At 34.1% G+C, this 16,639-nt stretch overlaps 1 protein-coding gene across 1 annotated transcript in view; it reads left to right on the top strand.

Annotated features, from left to right (window-relative positions):
• Positions 1-16,639, top strand: part of PTPRQ (protein tyrosine phosphatase receptor type Q) — a gene marked incomplete at its 3' end in the record, with an annotated part of 169,603 nt that overhangs the window by 26,303 nt on the left and 126,661 nt on the right. Inside the window, exons 10-17 of the mRNA XM_084255469.1 lie at positions 528-705; positions 2,205-2,366; positions 2,468-2,647; positions 3,237-3,344; positions 3,487-3,768; positions 9,404-9,586; positions 9,946-10,047; positions 14,335-14,455. Coding sequence (XP_084111595.1) covers positions 528-705; positions 2,205-2,366; positions 2,468-2,647; positions 3,237-3,344; positions 3,487-3,768; positions 9,404-9,586; positions 9,946-10,047; positions 14,335-14,455 — 1,316 coding nt within the window. The remainder of the gene's footprint in view (positions 1-527; positions 706-2,204; positions 2,367-2,467; positions 2,648-3,236; positions 3,345-3,486; positions 3,769-9,403; positions 9,587-9,945; positions 10,048-14,334; positions 14,456-16,639) is intronic.

Here is a 16,639-nt window from a genome sequence, read left to right as displayed (position 1 = left end):
GGTACAGACCAGAGATGTAGGGGGTGAGAGGATTCACCAGAGACAGAGTGGGGAACAGAACAGGCAGACTGACTGAAATACACTGCTGAGGGAAGCAGTGGGCGAGACAGGAAGGTCTGCTGCACCATGTGGGTAGCTCCCTGGCCAGCTGGGAATTGAACTAGTGCTGCAGAGGCTGTGGATTGCTTCATAGTGCGGTGCAAAACCCCTTGTGCCACCAGGGAGGGCCTGAGAATATCTAGTTTTACCATAAAGATATTAACTCAAATCAGAAACATGTACCTGCTTCATCCTACAATGGAATATTGATCGAAGATATGGGAATGATCTCGATGTGTTAAAATGATGCAGGATTTTGATAGCTTAGGATGAAAACTTGAAATGTAAAGGAAATGGTAGTCATGGAAATAAAATTATCTTTTGAAAAAGCAGGGTTCCAAAGTTACTTTAAAAAAAATATTTGAGGGAAGCCTTTCCTAAGCATCAATGTCATAAGTGGTCTTTATAAATAATTATTTTTATTACAGTATATAAACAACCTCATCACTCCAGAATCTGTGAACTTAGAGTCAATGGCAGGTTTTTTTGAGGGTTCGGCTGAGATGTCTTCTGATCTGTATTCACTTGCTTCAGTTATATATAACAGTCACCCACATTTTAACTTTCCCGCAAGGAGCAGAGCTGAAGACCAGCATTCAAATGTTGGTAGGTACAATTTTTATGCTAATGTTTTTATGTTTTATGAAATGTATTTAAGTCTCTAGTACTAGCTTTTGGAGATATGAACCCTAGCTTAGAGTTCAACCAAATTATTGATGGTTCATGGGCAGGAGTCAGATTTTTTTCTTTAACTGTTGGATAACCTCACACAACAAATGGAAATGCCACACAGGCAGGAGCTGGCCCCTCCTAACCCATTTGACCTTCCTCCTAGAGAAAGTAGCACCCTAGAGTCTCTGACCAAGCTGCATAGACAATCAGTTATTACAGTTGCCAAAGCAGGTGTGATGGGAAGGGATTAACATATCTTCAAATCATTTACAGGCCTCACACTCTCTGCAGCTTTTGACTAATAGGTTTTCAAATGTCACTAAAGGTAAATAGGTCAGAAAGTTACAACTCTAGTGCATGGGGGATAAACAGGTGTAGGTGACCCCAATGATGTGGTGATGTCATTAGTATATACACTTGCTCTTCAGGGTCAGTGGATCTCATTGTTTCTAAAAGAAGAATGTCATATATATAGCAAACTGCAAATATTTGGCTAGATGACACATCTCAGTAACTTCTGGATTTTCCAAAGTGCTAACCTCTGGATTTTCCAAAGTGCTAACTTTTTTTTCATTGCCTTTTTTCTTTTGGTATTCATATCATTCCAAATTTAAATTGTTATTTTATTTTATTGATGGTAGAATTAATCAAAAATGTCATATTACATTTTATTTGCTAATACTTTTTCTTGGGCAAAGAAGACTGAGAGTAACACTAGAAATAAAGAGACCCACTATTTATGACACAAATGTTTCCTTAAATAATAGAAGTTTGGTCTACTTGATGATTAACGTTGCTGGTAACACAAATTCTAAATTAAATTATAATTTTAATTAATATAAATTAAAAAATATAATATACAAAATCCTTGTTCAGACAGATTTGTGTTATCTAATTTGTTTTAAATATTATTTAGATTAATAAAGATACAGTGAGCTTTTAGTTCAAATAAAAATCTCATTTTTTTAAAAAAAAACTCATTTCTATAATGATGATGTGACCTAGAAATGTCGTTATATTTCAAATTGATGTAATTGCCTTGTCGGTCCTTCCTAGAAAATCATTAGCAATTCTTTTAGAAAGTTATATTTTATGAAAATATGTTCTAGGCCTAACTATAACAGCTAGAAAAAAACTGAATACAAAATATTTATAGATTATTTGGAGAGTATAATACTAATATAATTAGTATATATTGTATACTTTTATATAGCTATTATTATACTTATAGTATATATTATAATACTAATAATCTAAATATAGACATATTTAGAGAGTATATGTGTTAATAATTATGCACCTGTCTTTCTATAAAGTACATGGACAGATTTGTAATTATGTGAAATCAGTTCAAGTTTTCACTGTTTGAGCAAATATAATTTTGATTCTGAAGCAAAACACCTTTTTATCCCTTAAACATTCATTTCAACTAGGAACTACAAGGAATCAGTATATCACTGACATTGAGGCTGAACAGCTGTCTTACGTTATCAGGAAACTTGTACCTTTCACTGAGCACATGATTAGTGTATCTGCTTTCACCATCATGGGAGAAGGACCACCAACGGTTCTCCATGTTAGGACACATGAGCAAGGTGAGTCTGTATTTCCTTGCAATAATTACCTGCATGCATTTCCCTTAAAAGTTGGAACACTTTTTTTTTCATTTGTATTAATTGTTCATTCTTCTTTCAAGTGCCAAGCTCCATTCAAACTATAAATTATAAAAATATTAGTTCATCATCTATTTTGTTGTATTGGGATCCTCCAGAATATCCTAATGGAAAAATAACTCATTATACAATTTATGCATTGGAACTGGATACAAACAGAGCTTTCCAGATGACTACCATAGATAACAGTTTTCTCATAACAGGTAGAAGAACTTTTTCTTTTTGCTTCCTATGTTATGGAAAGTAGGCATATCTTATGCTTTCAATCCCATCAGGCATGTGTTGCTTCATTTCAGACCTGCTATGCTGCTGTGGATATCCTGAAAAATACAGAATAGTACAGGAATAAATTAAGTGTATTTTCCTTTAATTATAGTTATCTGAAAATAAATATAACTTCAAGATTATAAATATTGTGGTTGTGTACTTAACCCAGAGGATTTTATATCTGGTGCATTGAAATAATTCATCATTGACAATTTGAGTGATTGGATAAGAAAATCAGCTGAAATAATTCTGCAGGGATGGCGCTTGTGTCAAATCAACTATACTCCTTGCAGTGTGCCAAAGATTATTTTTCAGGCTCAGGTTATGCATTAATATTTTAGGAAAAACATCATCAATATGGAAAGGCTCTCCAGCACAAGGAACTCTGGGACATTGGGATTCTAAGGAAACTGATTTGGAGAGTCAGTCCCCAAATAAACTATTTTCATTCATCCTATGTTAAATGGCACTAAACCAAGATTATTAATTTAATACATTTAAACAAACTGACTGTTGTCCTTATAGGATTAAAGAAATACACAAAATATAAAATGAGGGTGGCTGCCTCAACCCACGTTGGTGAAAGTTCTTTGTCTGAAGAAAATGACATCTTTGTGAGAACTCCGGAAGATGGTAAGAATATCAAGTGTAGTTTTAACAAAGAGCAACAAGTAGTGTTGCATGATTACTGTCATCTACCTCATGCCGCTTTTAGCGCCTGAGGCAATAAGCATGACAAAATACATGTATTTAAAACTTTGTTTTCTTCTTCTAGAACCAGAATCCTCACCACATGGTGTCGAAGTAATTGATGTTACTGCAACTGAAATAAGTTTGAAGTGGTTACCGCCTGAGAAACCCAATGGGATTATTATTGCTTATGAAGTGCTCTATAAAAATATAGATAATTTATTTGTAAGGAATACCTCAACAACAAACGTAATTTTAAGGGACTTGAAACCTTACACCCTCTATAACATTTCTGTAAGGTCATATACCAGAGTTGGTCATGGAAATCAGTTGTCGTCTTTACTATCTGTAAGGACTGCAGAGACAGGTAAATTTTTATTTGTTTGTTTAGTATTAGAGAGTAATGAAGTAAACCTGATTGACAATTTCTGATTTATTTATATTCTGTTATCTAAAGCACCTTGTTATTTCGTTTCATGTAACCCAGGAAGTTATTTGCCTTTTCTTCTTAAAAGTGTGGGTAAGGCTTTCTGTGTAAATTTTAAAAGACTGATTTATATATAAAGGAACTCCAAAAAACCAGTAAATTTTTCAAATGACAGACTTTGAGAAATTGAAGTTTATTTCAGTATTTCTTGCTTTCAAATAAGGTGAAAACAAAGGCATACTCAGAACAGGTCACTACACTAAGTGTGTGTACATTTATATATATATAAATATGAAGAGTATATTTATGCATTAATGCTATATAAATATAAATAATATATTTTATATAAAGTATACTTATATATATATTTTTTATAACATATACTGATAGTTTAATAATATATAATATAAAATTTTACATATATTATGGTGTGTGTGTATATATATAAATATTCAGAATGGAGACACAAAAAGGCTTGCCTGGGGAATCCTCATGGAATATGCAGCATCTTACTGAATCAAGTGAAATGGATATTACAGATTGTTAGGTGGGTAGGTGAGGAAGTAACATAAGCAAAGAATCTAAAGGAAATAATACGAGCAAAGAATTACTTATGTTTCAGTTTCAGTGATGTGAATACAAGGTAAGGTATTTTGTCTGACGATCATAGTCTACTGTGTTCATAATCATATATTTGAGGCATCACTTTTAGGTCAATTCTTATATCTGAGAATTAAATACTAACTGTAATTACTGCTTTATCCCTACATTAAAAAAATATTAACTAACTATTGGTAGAACCATGTAGAATTGCTATTCCTATAGGTCATAAGTGTGCAAACATCAGCAATTTCACATGGTTCAGCCGGATGCTATTTTCTAGGTCTTGCCCCTGACTTTAGGGTCTGGGAATCTTGTCAAGCAGCTTGCCCTTGAGCAAAAGAATTACCCTCCAGAGACTGTTCACAGAAATTAATGAAATGAAATGACACGATGAATGCCCATAGAGAATGGCAATAATTATAATTGCAGGAATAAGGATAATGAATTGAGCATTTTTCCCCGTAATCATCAACAGTTATCCTTTATAGTGAAACCAAATAGATACTAAAGTATACATTAGAAGGTTTCATTACTTTTATAGATATTATAATTTGCCATACCTAGTTTTAACTGGATCAAGAAAAAGCACAACCATATTTTAAATATCTGCAAAGTGCACAGAGTGCTATTTTTCACAAAAATTGCCCTTTTCTTTTTAGAATAAAGCATTAAGACATTATTATCTTTTTGCTTAATGAAAAACTGTTCCAAGAGGTTTATCCTTTGGACAAATACTTAAAATGTGCAAAGCCCTACTGGGAATATAGCACTGTAGGAGAAAATATATTGCCATCCTCCTAAAGTTATTATTAATTGCTAGGTGTTTAATTGAATAAGTTCACCTGGCTGGTAAATGATGAAGCTGGAGTGGAACCCAAAACCATCAGATTATAAAATTCCTTTCTTTTCACAACACATGCTATCTTGGAAGCCATAATAAAACTGATAAATTGAAAATACATCTAAGATCTTTCTATCCATCGCTGTAATACTTGCTGTCTGGACTCTGCACAGCATGAGCAAAGAAAGTAAAAATTTTTAAAAATCCTGTTGTGTTTTTAAACAATCATCTCATTCATGAATACTTATTAAATACTTCAATATTTAAGTCATCATAGCATCAAGAACACCTTATTTAATGATTATCTATGAATCTTTCTAAGTTTGTTGATTATTACATACATGCAGTCTTTTACTGAGTATTGAAAAGTCAATTTAATTTGCATTTTCATTTTCTGGTGTAGGAGCCTAATTCTGAGATTCTAAGGCAAGGGCAATAAACCTTAAGTGTATATAAGAATTTAACTTGAAATGTGATTTAAAATGAGAACTTTAGTTTCGGAAGATAAGAATTTTAAGATATTTGGGAAAATGTCAGGGTATCACTAGATAGCTTTGAGGAGGGGTGGCACACAGACTTCTTCAGGAAGAAGAAAGACAAGATCAAGATGTGGGAGAGTGAAGGAATAAACACAAACACTTTACTCCTAAGCCCAAGGGTTAGGGGGATGATGGGAGAAAAACAAATGACTTTTACCCAAGAGGACTAAGATGTAGTATGCTCAGCAGGTCCTAGATTTCACTCAGAGTAAGAAAGAATCCTGAGTAAAAGCTGCAGATTTATCTCAGTGGAGAAAACTAGTTTCTTAAACTGTCTTAAGGAACTAGAGAAGATTTTGGGTGTTTGGAAAAGTATAGCATAAATATATTGCTATATCACAGTATAGATTCACTATTCAAAGGACACTAAATCATTAATTCAAAAAGATACCTGCATTCCTGTGTTTACTGCAGCACTAAAACAATAGCTAAGATAGGGAAACAATTTAAATGCTCCAAAACAGTTGATTGGATCAACTATGTATCAATTGGATCAATTATGTATATATACATAATGGTGTACTATTCAACAATCACAGCAACATGGATGGAACTGGAAGGGATTATGCTCAGTGAAATAGGGCAGAGGGAAAAAGATATCACTTATAGGAGGAATATAGGGAAAACAAACAAAGGGTAAAAAAAAAAGCGAATCTTATGATAGGACTGTATAATGGCAATAATGTTTGCATTTTTAGTTTATATAATTATACCCCCAAATTAGTCATTGTTACTGTTTTATGTTTAAGTCAATTTTAAGCCACTCTCTTTGTACCTGTGGTTTTTCATCTCCAAATCTTTTTCTCCCTCACTGAGGGTGTATATTGATCCATTCTTTTTGTTTTTGATTGCCTGAATAGATTTTTATTTCTATTTTTATTTTTGTTAATTTTTCTGGGTGTAGAATTCCAATTGTTTCTTAACTGATGTCAATTCTGTGCTGTTAAGATCTCTTCTTTGGTATTCTATACTTTCACAATGATCTATCTAAATATAAGATTTATTAATTTTTTTATCCAGCTTGGAATTTATTGGGATTATTTGACTACAAGCTCGATGTTTTTCAAATAATTTTGAAAAGTTTCAGCCTTTTCATTACATGAAATATTTATTTGCTCTCATTTTCCTATCAGTATAATGTGTCTCTTAATTGCTATTTTATATTTTCCATGTTTTCTTTCTCTGACTTACACCATTCTTCTCGTCAAATTCTGTTTAATCTCTTTTATACAAAAATTTTAATTTAAATTCTCTTGTATTTCTGCTCTGAGGGACTTATGTAGTAATCTTTCAAATCTGCTTGGTTATTTATATTTATTATTATCTAAAGAAACCTTTGCTCATATTTTCAAATCTATTTGATTTCTTGAAATATATTAAACATTCATCTTTTTATTCTTTAATAATAAAAATATCTTAAGCCTTTTGAAATGTGATGTGTTGTGCGTGGGTGAGAGAGTGAGTAAGAGAGAGAGAAAGACACACACACACACACACAGAGACAGAGAATTGTGCCTTTTTCTTTGCTTTACTTTTACTACTAGTGCCTAATTTGCTTGTGAGTTAAGTGATTTTTATCAGTGAGCTTATATTCCTTGAAACTTTATCTGTGGGAAATTTATGTGACCCAAGTTGAAGTTGATTTTTTTTCAGAGAGAATTTATATTTGCTTCTGCTAGTTACTTTTGAATAATAGCAGCTCAGGATTGCAGATTTATATTAATTTAAATTCCGAAGTAGAGGTTTCTTTAAGCTATTATAGGTAGCATGGATTTAGACCACATATGCTTATAAGGATAGGTTTGAAGGCCCAAAATCTCATAATTTGTCTTTCTTTTCCAACTTTTCATCCAAAGGAGCAGCAAGAAGTTTTTTTTTTCCTGTCCTCTTTTGCGGAGTTGGCCTACTTACTCTCCACTCTCTTAGAGTGAGCATCTGATACCACTCATGCTGAATTCTGTGCCTCTGCAAAAGAATTCAAAATGCACATTAGAATTATTCAGAGGTGATTGAAATTGTATTCTTTTAGGGTTTCAGCTCCTTATACAGGAATACACCTCATTCTTCTACCAGCCCCCAGCTTTCTCTGGCACTGCACAAAGCTGTTAATACAGAAACACAAAGTTACCAGGACTGACCAGTACCTTCCAAGGCAAAGCTGTCTTTAATACCAGTTTCCTTCCCAGAATTCCTGTTTAAACTTTGATTAAAAATATTTTTATTTTTTTGCTTTTATTGGCCACCCCAGATTTCGAACTTTCTTGTCAGCTCTGCAATTCTTTAAAAAACTGTTCTAATTTTATGCAGTTTTTTTTAAGAAGTCTTGCAACTTCTTCTTCTTTTTTTTAGATTTATTTATTTCTACAAGCACTGGGTCCAGTCAGAAGTGCGGGAGGGTGAGAGAATTCACCAGAGCCAGAGCGGGGAACAGAACAGGCAGAAAGACCAAAGTACACTGCTGAGGGGAGCAGTGGGCACGGCAGGAGAGGTCTGTGCGCCATGTGGGACCCTCGCCTGGCAGCCGGGGATCGAACTGGCGCTGCAGAGGCTGCAGGCAGTTTCGCAGCCCAGTGCTCAACAGCTGTGCCACCGGGGAGGCCCTATGCATTTTTTTTTTAAAGATTTATTTTATTTATACAAGTACAGGTCAGATGCGAGGGAGGGTGAGAGGATTCACCAGAGACAGAGCCGGGAGCAGAACAGGCAAATGGGCGAAATACACTGCTAAGGGGAGAAGTGGGCGAGACAGTAGATGTGGTTGCTCACGATGTGGGTTGCTCTGAGGCCGGCAGGGATTGAACCGGCACTGCAGAGGCTGCAGACACCTTCACAGTGCTACGCTCAACTGCCTGCACCACCAGGGAGGCCCCAATTTTATGAAGTTTTAATATTTTTAATTTAGGTAGTCATTCAGTTTAGTGTGTATGTTTTAATAGTATGCAGAATTGCATACTATTACTGTGGGAGCTGAGTCCCACAGTAGTGTTTGTGTTTGAATATATATAGAGAACCATTTTGTGACATTTGCATTTAATACAATGAAAACATTCGTAGATGCAGAAAAATTCACGTTTTATTTAATGACGTCCTATATACTTAAGACATTTTACTGCCAGGTCGTAATATGCAGCCTGATTAAGGAAAATTGTCTTGCCTTGTTGCAGAGCAAAACTAATCTATTAAGCTTTTATAAATTTTTATTAATGAAATTGAGAATCAATTTTTAGGTTTCTTTAATCTTCTTTCATACAACTGTATTTTTTGCAATGGCATTTTCTCCAAAAATGCAGTTGCAAGACAGTCTCAAATATTGTAGTCTCAATAATTTTCATAAAAATATCCTTAAACATCATCCGGTGGAATCACTATATGAGTCTTTTGATATTAAAGTCTTATACAGCTGTTAAGAACTGTAGTTTACCTACATTTTACTCCATTTAGGATTTTTATTACATCCACACTATAATGAATGCTCATATATATGTGTGTGATACACAAATGTTAGTGTATTTGGTGAAAACTTCAGCAGAATAGTTTTTTTTAGGATGGATTTGTTTAATGTATTTATATATTTTCTTTTTTTTTTCCCCAGTGCCTGGTAGTGCACCAGAAAATATTACTTACAATAATGTTTCTTCTGGAGAGATTGAGCTATCATTCCTTCCTCCAAGCAGTCCCAATGGAATCATACAAAAATATACAATTTATCTCAAGAGAAGTAATGGAAGTGAGGAAAGAACTATAAATACAACCTCTTTGACCCAAAGCATTAAAGGTAAAAAAAAATCTAATATTGCACATTTGCATTTATCTTGACAGTGTGTATTGATTTGACAAAATATCTTATAAAAGTTAAGTATGATTAGTTCTATAGAAGTATGATAATTTTGCTATTTTGGTTGAGTAAGCTAGGAGTTTATTGCAGGTCACATAAAAGAATACACTAGGTCAATCCTTTCCTACATCACCCTATGTCATTTTTTTTCTTCATAGTAGCATTACTGTTCAAAAAACTGTATGTTCATTTAATTTTTACTCTTGGAAGACCATTAAGAATATCTTCATTGTTTGTCTCTTGCATATTACTAGAGACAATTTTGTAAGTTTCAACTTATCTCTTTTATTTCAATTTAGGATTGAAGAAATATACCCAATATACAATTGAGGTATCTGCCAGTACAGGCAAAGGTGAAGGTGTTCGGAGTGCACCCCTAAGTATCCTGACTGAGGAAGATGGTAAATATTATAGTGGATACTGAGATAGTTTGAACTCAGCACATTTCAAAATACGTATTTATAAAACAAAAGAAACTTTTAGACTATATGGCCATTTATTAGTTACCAGAAAGGAAGGGGGAAAGGGTGGATAAATTAAGTAAAAGGGGACAATTTTATGGTGAAGTGTAGAACTGAACTTGTGGTGAACTTTTTTTTTTAAAGATTATTTATTTAAAGATTTATTTATTCATGCATACAAGAACTCGGGTACAGGCCAGAGGTGCGGGGGGTGAGAGGATCCACCAGAGACAGAGTGGGGAAAAGAACAGCCAGATTGACTGAAATACGCTGCTAAGGGGAGCAGCAGGTGAGTCAGGAGAGATCTGCTGTGCCACGTGGGTAGCTCCCTAGTCAGGGATCAAACACTCTGCAGTGGCTGCAGATAGCTTTGTAGGTTGCGTCTTAACTCCTTGAGCCACCAGGGAGGTCCAAGATTTATTTATTTTTGCATAGAAGAACTGGGGTGTAGGCCAGAGGTGCTGGGGGTGGGAGGATTCACCAGAGACAGAGTGGGGAGCAGAACAGGTGGATCTACAGAAATACACTGCTGAGGGGAGCAGCAGGTGACACAGGAGAGGTCTGCTGCACCATGTGGGTTAGCTCCCTGGCTGGGGATCGAACTTAGGCTGTAGCAGTGACAGCCCTGAGACTTAACCTTGAGGCTGCCAGGGAGACCCCATTTTAGTGGTGAGCTTAATGTAATATATATGCAATGATTATTTCATTCTGCACATGTGAAAGCTGTATAATTTATCCTGCAGTTACTTCAATAAAGTATCCCAAAAATCCCCAAACCCACATGTATAGAATGAAGATACAATGCAGAAATTCCCCTAGTCTGGTGTACCAGTTGTGTGCCATGCCAACATTATACAGGGATTTCATTGTCATGACTAAAGAAACAAGCAAAGTCAAATTGATAGTCAATAAAATCAAATGTAAAATGCTTCTGACTTTAAATTCTGAAGTCTGCTGTTGCTGCAAAGAATCAGGATGTTTTCTATGATAGTTGTTAAGGCTAACATTTTGGTTTGAACATCAACTAAAATTTATGACTGTTTTTGAACTTTTACATTTATAGTAAAAGACATTCACATATGATTTGTTCTTGGTTCTATTATTTTGCCTTTAACATTTTATAGTCTATTAGGATTAGCTTGCCAATGAATTCAGGCTATTTTCTCTACATAATTTGCCAAGATGCTATTCCTGAATGTTAATATCCTTCAAATTAAATATTTCAACATACCTTTTTCTAATCTGAATAAAATCAGCTTTACTACTGAGACCACATTACACTGGTACCCCACTAAATTATAGGCATATGTCATACAAAGAAAATTACTTTTGAGGGATATATTTGGGCTTAGATCGACATTTTATGTTTTCTACCGTACATACTTTGAGAATGTTATTTTTTCCTTAAAAGGAAATTCTGTTATCATGAGGGGTGGACCTTGATGGAGCATAATTGCTGGATGGTATCTTCCCCTCCCTACACCTCTCTCATTTAAGTTTCCCCATCTTCAAGCCACGTTGCACCCTGTGGGTGTTCAGGGTCTAGCCACTCACCAGGACCAAATGCACATTGTATTCATATAGAAGAGGGCTTTTCTCTGTATTGCTCTCATATTATTAAAGAAAGTTTTTAGAGTCCTCTTCTCCCAGTTCAAGCTCCTCACTGTTTGCAGCTCCCTCAAATTGCTTCATCCTGGTTGAGTATTCTGAGTTATTCCAGTTTTTAAGTCTCCCCATGGGTTAGTCTTCCTTGGTCATTACCTATACTTACTGTACTCATTTGTCCACCAAAACTGCCTGTCCAGATTTTCAGCTTTTCATTGAGTATTCTTGTTCTCAAAGGGAAGATTAATAAATAAACCCTTCCTAATAGGACAGTGGTTAATGGCTAGAGGAGAAGTTTAACTCTCCTTTAGATGGTCCCTAAAACAGGGGTATTAAATAATGTTTCCTTTGGTTATAGTGACCACACTTTATTTCTAATCTAAGGAGTTAGTCCTGATGATGCAAATTTGAGGCATTGTGTAAAGGAAACTAGACCAGTAATGAGCATATATTTGGGTAGACAGAACTTTTTACCACTCCAGTCAATAATGTCAAATTACTTAAACTGCTAAAAATACCTAATTGGTAAACTTTCCTCTAAGTATTGGTCAAGTCATTGATGTAACTGCTGAGAAGCAAAATGAGAACTAAAGACCCTTATTGGAAAATTATAGCAAATTAAAAAATGGATAAAAACTGGAGAAAGTTTTTTATTTGGTATTAGCAGCTATTTGACCTCATGGGAGAGATCTAAATTTGACATGTGTCTAGGCAATTTTTATAATTTTAATTATTTGTTATTCCACCCAATAATTCACCAACACAAAAGAGGAACTTTAACTATTCTGAGGCAGTAGAGAAAATTTAGCTGAGAGAGTTATGACTAAGCTGAAACCTGAAGGAAAATAGAAGATGAGTAAAGAGGGAAAGGCAGAGATAGTAAAGATCATGATGGCCAGAGGGAGTAAACGGGTTACGAAGAAGTTTCTCATCTATTCTCATATGCTGTGTCAGGATAAACTGGACCAATTGCAAAAGATATAGCTTCTATTTATTCTAATTTTCCAAAGTTCAGTTTTTAAACTGTATTTTATAATACAAAGATCAAAATGATTAAAACTTATACTGCTATAGTAAATGTGCAATATTTTCTTTAGATAGGCATATTCTATAATAAAAATTTTATATAAAAAATACCTAAAAACATACTAAAGATTAAATATCTGATATTCCACAAAAATATCCTAAAGCATATTATAGAATAGAAATGCTTAGTTACTATAAGCTATTCTAGATCAGTGCTATTTTTGACTGAAATCTTTTTTTCCCAATAATAAACAAAGGTTGAATTTTGCTAATATGTTAGGGAAAATATTATAGGCTTTTGTTGTGACAAATGAGAGTTCTGAGAGGTAATTCATATCTTGGGAAATGCATCTCCAAATGATATATGGACTCTTGTGATAATTAATATTTGATAGCAATTTTACTGTATTGCCAGTGAGATTACCAAATGAACATATAAATACAGCTGTCATCATTATTTCTAGAATTCATCTCACTAACTCTCTTTGCTTAATAAGCTTTTTTGGGAAAATTATTGTTATCTAAGTGATGAAAACACACATATAATCCTGTGTACACAGACAAGTGTAGCTGAGATTATTCAAAAAAATAAAGTAATTTAGATAACATTTTCTTCAAGTTATTGGAAAAATTGATCTATATATACAAGTCTATAAATTAAATTTTCAGTGATTTGAATTCTCAGAATTTTTTAGCTACATATGAGTTCAGTTTTCATGTATAACTACAGCAATGAAAAAAGCTTTCATATTATATAACATATAACAATGTAAGTTTTTGTAATTTATAATTTTATAGGCAAAAAGATGTTTATTAATATTCTAAGACATTACTATGTGCTTGTATAGCAGTTGAGAAATGCCATATTAAATGTTTTCTTTAAATGGAACTATAAACTCAGATAAGTAGTTTGCCTTTTTTAGTGCTTATTCAACTTAGTGCTTGTTCATTGCAGTATGAATAAAGTATTTGAATACTAACATTATCACAGCAAAATTAGAAATAGACCCTAAAACTGCTTGTTTTCCTGTTCTTGTGCTCCACTGGTGTTTCTTTTGTAAGCCATCAATTCGGAGACTCAGTGAATAGATTTTATTTTTATTTTAGAGCTTATTGACAGAACTGAAATTGAAGAATGTAGTTTTAGTTGTGAGGTCATTCCTTTTAACTGTTCTTCCAGTGTTATATTTACGATTTTCCCAGTTTGGTGGATTTATGAATTTCCCCACCTTTTTATTGTTAGGGAATTCATTTACTATGTATTATATAATTCACCCCAATAATTTAATTCCCATTAGAATATGATAATGCCCCAAGTTGTACTTGAACAGTAAGTGGATCCCTGACATACCCCTTGTTCTTTCTTTCTCATGAAGTACTTTTTTCCATTGAATCACAGAAACAGATGTTCTTACACCACCATGCAAAATCTTTTGTCATCTCATTTTGAAAGTAAACAGTTTCCCATGTGCATAAAAAAAAGTGGTTGTATCTAATTCATTTACAAGATAGTACATAAAATTTTTGTTCATCTCCATTTTAACTTTACTTATATGTTTTTAATATTATACATTATCCTATATCCTAACTTTTTAGCTCCTGATTCTCCCCCACAAGACTTCTCTGTAAAACAGTTGTCTGGTGTCACGGTGAAGTTGTCATGGCAACCACCACTGGAGCCAAATGGAATTATCCTCTATTACACAGTTTATGTCTGGTAAGAATTTTTTTCTTTGTTGGAAATAGTTCTGAGAACAAGTATTAATATGTAACATAATAGGAATGTAGTTTTTTATTTCAGAATGTGATGCTACATTAGGGACCTGATTGTTAATAGGCTAGTCAGTATACTTTTATTAAGAAACACATTTTTCCCATGTTATGTAGAGGTCTGTGAACAGTCAAATAATATAATTTTTGTAATTAAAACAAAAATATGTATTATGCTACATTATAATTAAAGTTCTGCTCTAAAAAGTCATTGACTAATTCTTATATGCATATAAGCACATAATTTTAAACTGTTCCAGAGTTTATACAAATGTTTTCTGTCTCTGTCTTTTTATTCTCTCGAGCTAAAATTTAACTGAGAGCTATTTCTTCAGAAATATGTTATTTAAGGTCAATTTTTTACTGCACTCTCTGCAGTATATTTATTTTTACCCTGATAATTTTGCTCTCAATAACTATTTATTTGTCATTTGTGAATAAGTTGAAATCCTTAGTACATCTCATGTCAAATAACAACATGGCTATATTGCTTCATGAAAACTCAATAGACAGAAATCCTTACTTTGTTCTAATATAAATCCTCTTAAAAAATTCACCATTTCTGAAACATACTTTCTAGTGAATTTTAAATATTTTAACCTAGAAAATACAATTTATACAATGCTTTGTAAAACAAAGGTATTTCTTTTATATTCCTGATTTGGAAGGTTCAGCATTGGTAATATATTAAATGATTTAATGATTATAATGATTTAAAGCAGTCTACTCTTCTCTTTACTAAATTAAGATTTCCTTCCCAATTTCTCTTTAATCCTTTATATGTTTCTCTTATGGACTGTACTTCTGTATTCTCCACTGCCTGACTCCTAGTCCTTTTGCTTACTCATAGCAAAATTGAGAGTGACATAAGAGTTGTTAGTGAGAAGAGAAATTGTGGAAGGAGGTAGCCATTTCCCTCTATTTATTCATTGATCTTTTATTTTTTCATTTAACATTCAACAATATCAATGAAGTACCTATTATCTATGAATAAGACACACATAAGAGCCCTGATATCATGGAGCTTACGTTCTAAAGGGATACTTACATTATATACCCTAACCATACAAATCAGGAAGTCAAAGGGGAGAAGACTGACTGTGTCTGCTCAGGAAGTGCCCTCCGAAGTGGCATTGAGGGTTGATCTGAGTAACAAGAAGACCATCACATCAAGAACTGCAGGAGGAAGGAACGTCAACTTCATAGGCTCTGAGGGGAAACACTTGTCATTTTTTTAAGACCAGGGAGGAGGTCAATGTCGACAGGGATTAGAGCGACAGAGAGTAATACTAGGAGGTCAGGAGACAGGCAGAGGTCAAAAGCCAAGCCATCTTAAGGATTTGGTTTTCATCTCAGTGATAATAGAAGTTAGTGGAGAATCAAGCTCTTAGGATATTTTATTAAGAATGAATTGTAGGAAGTAAAAATCAAAATCAACAAGCAACTATAAACCAGAGACACACTGGGGTGGGGGGTGCTGGGGAGAGGAAGGACTAGGGTCAAAATAAGGGGGGGAGTGCAATTGTATGGGGGAATATAACCAAAATGAAAATGCATACATTGTGCAAAAATTAAAAATGATATAAGAATTATATTAAAAAAAAAGAATGAATTGTAAGGGCAAAAGTGTTAGCAGGGATTCTAGAAGAGGCTGTTTTAGTAGTATGGTAATGGAGGAGAGGAGTTGGCAGCTTCAAGGTACGTTTAAGAGAGTTGACAGGACTTGGTGATAGATTGGCTAAGGTGATTAAAAAAAGAGAGAAGGGACTCCCCGGTGGTGTAGCGGGTAGAGCGCAGCTCTGAAGCAGTCCGCAGCCTCTGAGAGCGGGTTTGATCCCTGGCTGGCCAGGGAGATTCCCACATGGCGCAGCAGACCTCTCCTGTCTCGCCCACTGTTCCCCTCAGCAGTGTATTTCAGTCAGTCTGCCTGTTCTGCTCCCCACTCTGTCTCTGGTGGATCCTCTCACCCTCTGGCGCCTCTGGCCTGTACCCCAGTTCCTATATAAAAATAAATAAATCTTTAAAAAAAATAAAAAAAGAGAGAGAAAGATGAAATGATGATGACTTCTAGATTTTAAAATCAAGTGTGATGATTCCAAGAGTTTTGGTACCATTTTATCGCATTAAAAAA

This window comes from Talpa europaea, assembly GCF_964194135.1.
Source record: "Talpa europaea genome assembly, chromosome: 15".
NCBI classification, from domain to species: Eukaryota; Metazoa; Chordata; class Mammalia; order Eulipotyphla; family Talpidae; genus Talpa; species Talpa europaea.
Note: the sequence above shows the minus strand (reverse complement) of the source record. Positions and strands in the feature narration are given on the sequence as shown.